This window comes from Orcinus orca, chromosome 1 (assembly GCF_937001465.1).
Source record: "Orcinus orca chromosome 1, mOrcOrc1.1, whole genome shotgun sequence".
In the NCBI taxonomy this organism is placed as follows: domain Eukaryota; kingdom Metazoa; phylum Chordata; class Mammalia; order Artiodactyla; family Delphinidae; genus Orcinus; species Orcinus orca.
In genome coordinates this window covers 155,030,600-155,038,643 of record NC_064559.1, presented here as the reverse complement: position 1 = coordinate 155,038,643, position 8,044 = coordinate 155,030,600, and the positions used below count along the sequence as shown (strand labels likewise).

The 8,044-nt window shown below is 41.7% G+C and overlaps 1 protein-coding gene across 3 annotated transcripts in view; it reads right to left on the bottom strand.

Annotated features, from left to right (window-relative positions):
- Window positions 1-8,044, bottom strand: part of SLC35D1 (solute carrier family 35 member D1) — a 54,604-nt gene continuing 46,560 nt past the window's right edge. For all 3 annotated transcript variants that reach the window (XM_049698388.1, XM_004280765.4, XM_049698392.1), the window contains one exon: window positions 1-4,770. In XM_049698388.1, coding sequence (XP_049554345.1) covers window positions 4,662-4,770 — 109 coding nt within the window. In that variant the 3' untranslated portion in view covers window positions 1-4,661. The remainder of the gene's footprint in view (window positions 4,771-8,044) is intronic.

Genomic DNA, 8,044 nt, shown 5'->3' with positions numbered 1-8,044 from the left:
TGTGTTGAAGAAAAAGTATTTATTTGACACCTTTACAAAAATATTTAGGCACATAATTTTCATATTATGTCACCTGATTTACATATCTCAATCCTCGGTACCTTTTAAAAACACTAAAATGGTCATTTGGTAAATAGAATCTGTATTGAAAAAATACTGTGATAGGCTAACATTTGTAGACAAACTCAGTTGATTATCAGCATGAGAAAGAAACATTTATGAACAAATTAATCTCTAAAAACATTTTTGTGAGACAAAAAAATCTAACCAGTAGATTTCTTTTTAAAAAGTATTTTCAACAAAGCAAGCTTAAAAAAAAACCCACCATAGAATACCTCCTCATACCATGATGAAGTGGCACCCTAACAGTAAGAACTAGAAGGTAGGTTTAGAAAACAGCAATGGTGCCAGAGGTTCACAAACACCAATTGACAAAAGCCTGGACACAGAGGCAGCATGAAGTTGATGCATTTAATTCGGAGAAGGGAAGAAGGAATGTCTGACCTATACAGGAGCTACCTTAAGGTGACAAACTGGGGAAGTTTTAACGGAATCACCATTCTGAAGTCTAATTATCTTCCTCTCAGGTAGAAAATAATTTTTCTTTCTTTTTTTTTTTTTTAATTTACCAAAATACGAAAGTAATTTTATTTTTTTTTTAAACAGATGGATTCACCTGCATCACACAATATCCACAATTATATCCAGTAGGTATTTAATAAAAGACGGCCGTGAGCAGAAACCATTCTTTAACCGTGAGCAGAAACTGTTCTTTGAAACTAAGCATTCTAGAGGCAACAAAGTATAGGGTCACATTTTAAAAGAAATACACTGCCCAGCCTCTAGCATTTTAAGGAGCACAAATTAAGAATCCTAATCTTTGCCTATAGTTTTACCACGAAATAATGACGATAACATGTGCTGAGTGCCTAATATGTAGGAGGCGTTGTGCTGAGTAGTTTGCATCTGTTATCTCATTTATTCTGAGTATCTTTTTTTCCCCTCAGGGAGGGAAAAATCAATTACAGCCTCATTCACAAGGAGGACCAGTAGTACACGGCTGTAGCTCTGAGGAAGCAAGAATGCACGCACGAGAGGGAGGAGGGACCCAGGCTAGTCACAGAAGTCTAATGGCCTGGCACGCATCTCAGAGCTGGGGGACTGGTAGGAGTTATAACTCCTCTTAGATTAAAAAAGTGCTTCATTCAGCGCAGTGGGTGGGACACCCCTGATCAGCGGTGCTGACAACTGTGCAGGCAGCTTTTACTCATAAATCACGGACTCCTTTCATCTGCTTCTTTCTCTCAATCGGGGTCTGGCTAAAGAATTATACATTCCTTGAGAACAAGAACCCTGCCCTCTTCACCTCAGATGCCCCAGAGCTTAGCATAATGCCTGGAATAAAACAGTCAATCTTTGCTCACTGAATGACACCATAATAATGAAAGCAAAGGCAGGCCCTCCCCAAATCCTGGGTTCCTTCCCAAACCAGTCAAAAGTGAAATTCTACTATTCTTTCCACGAAGATCCTACATCAGCGTTACTGATGTGAACTTACCATGCATTCCTGATACACTAGGACTACAAACAACAAACCTGCAAACATACTTTTCTTTCTTAACCTACGTGCAAGTTGGATCCTACAAATGACTGACTCATACAGCCAACTGCCATATAAGGGTATTAAAAATCACCTGACATGTTAGCAATGTGTACCCTGGCCAACCAGGGTTATTCAAATCAATCTGGCACTGCCTTAAAAACAGACTGGCCAAAGACAACATCACTGTCACTGACTCAAGAAGAGGAGCCACTAGTCACTAATGTGTTTTCAAAATTCTCACCACAGCTCATCTGTCTCAAAGGGCAAATTTAAGCATTTAACTCTATACTGTCTCTGTTTCTTCCAAGAGGTAGTTAACAGGTCAAAGAACTTTTGCCTTATAAGATGCTGGAATGCCAGGTAAATCTCTTTGTGTGTGCCATAACCAAGCCTGCACGTAATTGAAAACAAACTTCAAAACTGGTTGGCCAGTCTATTCAATCTCCAACCTCTCCAGGCTTCTTTCTCTTATCTTGAAATGTTGGTGGCAGTTGAAGGGGGCATCCAGCAATCAACATGGACAGAGCAGAAGCTGTAAACTACTCCACTGCTTCTAAGCATCCAGAAAGTTCAGCGTAGGCCAGGAGCCCTGAGGTCATGTGCATCTAGTGAAGTTATAACTATTCATGATTTCCTCAAATAAACCTGGAGAGATGACAGATCTTCAAGGGAACCTGATCCCCAAGAAGCAGTGCAACCCCTGGTGGGGTTTTAGTCCAACACCTCTAAATGCACACGAAGTATTTCTAACATCAAAGTCCCCTCCTCCATGTGGCTGACAGAAGAAGGAACAGAACTGCTAAAATTAGCTCCCACGACTTCCCACTGTCCCCAGTGGCAAAACCAGGCAGTGGCAGCAACATTCACAGCCAGAAGTGCATGTCAACCGAGGCCAGGCTGGAAGTGAGACAGAAGCTCAGGCATGTAGACTGACCCATCATTCTCCCTGATTCACAAAGCCTATTCCTCTCTGACTCCAAATTCAATCAACAGATTGCCTCCCTGACAGAGCTCAAGCTAGCTTAGCTGGCAGCCCCGTTTCCTCACTCCCTCAGAGGAGAAGGGAGGTTATCATTGGCAGCATGGTTCAGTGGAAAAAACAGGAATTGTGACTTACTAGCAAGTCACCTAACTTTCTCTGAGTCTTGTTTTCTTATCAATAAAACAGGGACAACAAGATATCTTGTACAAGATAATATCCTATTCTCCCACTTGAATTTTCTCAGCTCACATAATACTGGAAAAAAGTGAGCCTTAGGACCCCTTACCTGGAGCTTGTAACTTAGGAGTTGGCCATGAGGCTAATTCTAGGGACCCAGCACCACCGGCCAGGCTTCGATAAAGACAAAATAAGGGAAAGATATGAAAGTGAAATGACCTCAATATAATACTTTTTCAAAAATAAAAAGAAATCAAAACCTTCCAGGTCCCCTGTTGAGGCCCCAAAATACTGTTTAGGTCAACAAAGGCCAGTAGATTGCAAACCTAATGAAATGGAAGCCAGAGTGTACACCAACACAAAGGTACCCAGCCTCTTACACAATGATTGCACAGCTGGCCTGAGCAAACACTCATCTCCAAAGTCAATGGATGTCTCTAAGCCAAGTCACATTACTGTGTTCGAGTTAACACCTGACCCACCCAAAGAGGCAATTTAGTCATGCCCATCCACAGCTGCTCTCCAGGATGCAGCACTGGTCTTGAGAGAAGCGGGCATGCCCAACAAGTGACCAAGGGAGGTGGGATGTAGGTGGGAGCGTCCAAAGGAAATAGGTATGCTCGTGCCACTCAAGTGGAAAGGAAGGTGATGGCTCTAACACTGACACTGCCAGAGACAGTCCAAGCCTCAACAATGGAGAAACATCTAATCAGCCTTTCTCCTCAAACCATACACTCAAAAATATAAGATGTAGACATATTGATTCAAGGACGAGTAAAAAGAGTAGCAACCAAACCCAGAGATGGGAAGCATGGGGAAACATGATGGTCCCCTTCCCTGCATGCCATTCTCACTCAGAGAAGAAAGGCTGAGTTGCATGGTTTACAATTGCAGCTTTTCACATACATGTGACATACACTGTAGCATGTGGTTTCGCATCGCCGTGGGGCTGGTAGACAGGTGCTTCCAACCCTGCTTACAGATCTGCAGTTTCTGAGAGCTGAAAAAATTTCCATGACTTGTTCATAGTCACAACGTCTTCTAAATAAATCAAGAGAGCTAAGTTCTCTATCTAACCCTCGGTCACTATAGCAGGAGTGAGATCAAGGCAACTACCTCCAAAACATCCCTTTACCCCCAGCACTTAGCACAATGTCTGGCACATAACTACATACTCAGTACATTTTAGTTAAATGAATGAATCAGAGACAGACAAATAAATGAGGAAAAGGCCTACTTCCTCCGTCCCTTCATTATCCTCATCCTACACAACAAAGAGGGAATAGGATATTTTCAAGGAAAGCACTCTGTTCATCCCATGAGTTCTTAGGGAAGCCAGCGTGGAAACCAATACACTTCAAAGCCGCACACATTTCTTTAGCGCCAAAGATGTCATCTTTGGCAAAAGGAGTGATGACATCCTTATGAAGAAAATGCAATTGTTAAGAAAGAAAATTCAAAGAAGAGAAACTTCAGATCCTTGGCTGCATTTCCAGCAGAAGGAAGGCTCAAGTGCCTCCAGACGCGGCAACGATGTGAATGCTGAGGCTCCGGGTGAAGCACTTCATATACGCAGCTCTCAGGGACACCTGGATATCAAACTATGGAATAAAATATTTTCAAAACATTGATGTTTCACTGTTGGCATAGAAGAAAAATAAATTAAAAAGCCCAGTACATTTTCCAGTCTGATATAAATTAATTCAAATGGCATATTTAAAAGAGTCAATTATAAGTCTCTCATAAAATTTTAAAAGGCAGCAATCAATCCTCAGATTGTACAAGTGCAAAGGAATGGTATTTTCTCCATAATCAAGACACCTCAGAATCTGTATAAGAACTGCCAGTGTTCCAAGCTGATCAAAAACTCGGGCCTATGTAGCTGATGCAATCCTCTGGTCATACTGCTCCTTTCCCCTTAATGTCCAGCTTGTTACTGGCCTCTGACTGTTTGCTCAGCTGCTCTTCAGAGAAAGTGATGTAGGAATACACCAGGCTCCCAGCAATGCTGCAAAATAGAAAACCACCATCAGAGAAGAAGGAAGGAATGGCAAATGTAAGGGAGACTGGTGTGAGCACTGGAGCTACCTTTACAAATCAACAGCACAGAAAACTAAAACATAGCATCTTCATCTACCAAACTAGAGACATTTCCCTCATCATGATACTATCCACTGCTGTTGATGCTTTGGGAAAATGAATGTTTGCACATAGTTGCCAGCAGGAGTGCCAATTTTATATAGCCTTTCTGCATGACAATTGGTTGAAATAAAAACCCTTAGAATTCGGCTTATCCTTTGACCTAGCAATCCATTTCATGGATGAATTGTATACATCTTCACAGACTTATTGACAAAGTATTTACCACAAAATCTATAATTGTAGAAAATTAGCTAAAGGATAAATGTCCCACAACAGGGAATTATATAAATTCATACAATAGAATACTATGCATCCATTTAAATGATATAAAATAAAAACTGGCAATGACAGTATTTTGTAGTCTTACAAAATATTAAGTATTGTCCAACCCCATTTTATTTAAATGAACATGAATATGTATATTAATATGCATCATAATAGGAAAATGTCTGAAAGGAACACAACAAGTATTAACAATGGTTACATCTGGGGGCTTCCCTGGTGGTGCAGTGGTTAAGAATCCGCCTGCCCATGCAGGGGACACAGGTTTTAGCACTGGTACAGGAAGATCCCACACACGGCGGAGCAACTAAGCCTGTGCTCTAGAGCCTGCAAGCCACAAATACTGAGCCCAAGTGCCACAACTACTGCAGCCCGTGCGCCTAGAGCCTGTGCTCCGCAATGAGAAGCCACCGCAATGAGAAGCCCGCGCACTGCAACGAGGAGCAGCCCATGCTCTCCGCAACTAGAGAAAGCCCACACACAGCAACAAAGACCCAAAGCACCCCAAAATAAACAAATAAAATAAATAAATTTATTTTTTAAAAATGGTTACATCTGGACGGTAAGGTTATAGGTGATTTGTATATGTATTTTCTGCATTTTCAAAAATAATCATTCAAGACAAAAGAAATATTATTTTTAGTAAGAGTAAAAAGCATCCCAATAAGTAAGTAAACATGCAGACCCTGGGGAGATTTCACAGAGTTGGTTTCTCTCCCACTAGAATCAAGGTCACAGTGGAGAGAACCTGTCATCTGAGCCCTCAGACTCTGAGCTGGTTGCTGCTAGCCCTCACACTTGTCTACCACATCTAACGGCAGGAGGGTTCATTCTTTTGCGACAGTGATTATTCTAGTCTACTCTCACCTGGACTACAAAGCCTCCTGCCCCAATCACTAAACGGAAAGCAAACTGGAGAAGCTCCAAGAGCCGACATGCTAACCTGCCCTGACCAGCTCTGCCACCAAGCCTGCCGCCTGTGACTCCCTAGGGTCTCCAGCTGGCAGCCTAGCCTACACTCTTGCAGATGTCTCCATCCTGGATTTAGCCCCCACCTTCTACCTGACCACCTGATTCATAAACTTGCTGCTTATTTGAAATTAGTTCTATTCTCCTCTGGACTTTGGCATGCCGGTCCCAGGAGGGTAAAAGCTGCATAGCTCCTGCAAATAAGGAAGCAAGATCAGGCATTCAGGGTACTAAATAATCAAATTGTGACCATTTATTGAAGTCTACTACATGCCAGGCATTTTACATACATCTCCTGCCACTATAATATCCCTTCAAGGTGCTCATTTTAGGGATGAAGAAACTGAGTCCCAGAAGTCATAAGTTACCTTGCTCAGGGTCACAAAGCATCTTAATGATGGACCAGAATAAAACCCAAGTCTGTCTGATTTTCTCCACTGAATCGGCTTCCTCCCTATAGCCCCTGCTCCACTTGATAGTGCAGGTACCTGGCTTTATACTGTTCCCATCAGCTTATGAATTTCCCAAGGCTTTACTCTTAGCTCTACAGAGTGCCTTACACAGGCCTGGCACTTTGTAGCAGCACAATTAAATAACTGCTGAATTGAATATCTGCTATGGCCCCATTCAAAGAAAGGAGCCTCATGAACCCATCCCTGGGCCAGGGTTCACAGAACCTTCATCTTTTCCTTCATCTGGTTGCTTTCTTTCATTTCTTTTTTTTTCTTCTTCTTCTTTTTTCCTTTCAGAATTTGATCCGACTCTTCTGGAAACTTTTCTTATTTATCTAATGCATCAAGTAGATGATTTCCTTGGTAGCTGGGCTAGGACCCAAGGAGACAGACAGCTTACCATAGCCTTCCTGATCAAAGCTAAAACTTCTCTGAGGTTCACATGTACATCTACATGACAGTCAATTTCCCTTTGCTTCCAACCCCACAAAAAAGTAGAAAGAATGCTCTTTCTTAGTTTCATCCTATCCTCCTCTAGATCCCCTCTCCTATGACAACCTAAAACATAACAATGCTCTCTTTTATTTCTCCTGTCAAGACAATCTATTATGTTCATGTTAAGCCGATTTCACCTAAATAGAAATAATGGAGCAATGTAGGATAGAAGAAGACAAAGAACGCCCTGGAATTCACTCTGGACTTCCTCCTTATGGCGATCCTGGGACCCTATATCCCTAGCGTAGTTAGTGTGACAAAAAACATGGACTCTGGAGTTAGGTGTTGGTTCAAATCTTGAATGTAACTGCTAGCTCTGTGCCCCTGGGCAAATCTGTTAATTTCTCTTGAGATTCTAGTTCTGTACTAAAAAGATAAGAATAATACTATCTACCTAGACTTGTTTGAAGAATAAATGAGATAACACGTATAAAGAACCAGGCCCTAATCCTGGCACATAGAGTAAGCAATCAGGAAATATTTATTCCCTTCTCCCCACTTCCATGTAAGCGCCAATACTCACAGGCTAGAGGCGAGATGCATTGTTAACAAAAGGTACAGTGGTATGATAAGGTATAATAAGAAGATTCCTGGTGCAAGAAAAGGGCATCTTGTTACCACAGAGTTGTTTAAATAACCAGAGCAAAACCAAAACACAGAAACCATTATTCTTAACTCTGGAGATTAAAGAGTACAGACTGTTCGGGTTATCACAAGTTCCAACATGAGGCAATAATAAAAGGCTTTCATCTCATCTTTATTCCTGACCTGATCATTATCAAACGTTTACATCTTCAGAAATGGTCTTTCCTGAATCACCTGAAAAGAAGTAAATATTCATCGACAAAGACACCACGTGCCAAAAAGCAGGGATGAGTTAATGCTGTGGGAAGAATATAAATTGCTTCCTAGAAGCTTTGGGAATGTGGGGAAGCTGGAAGG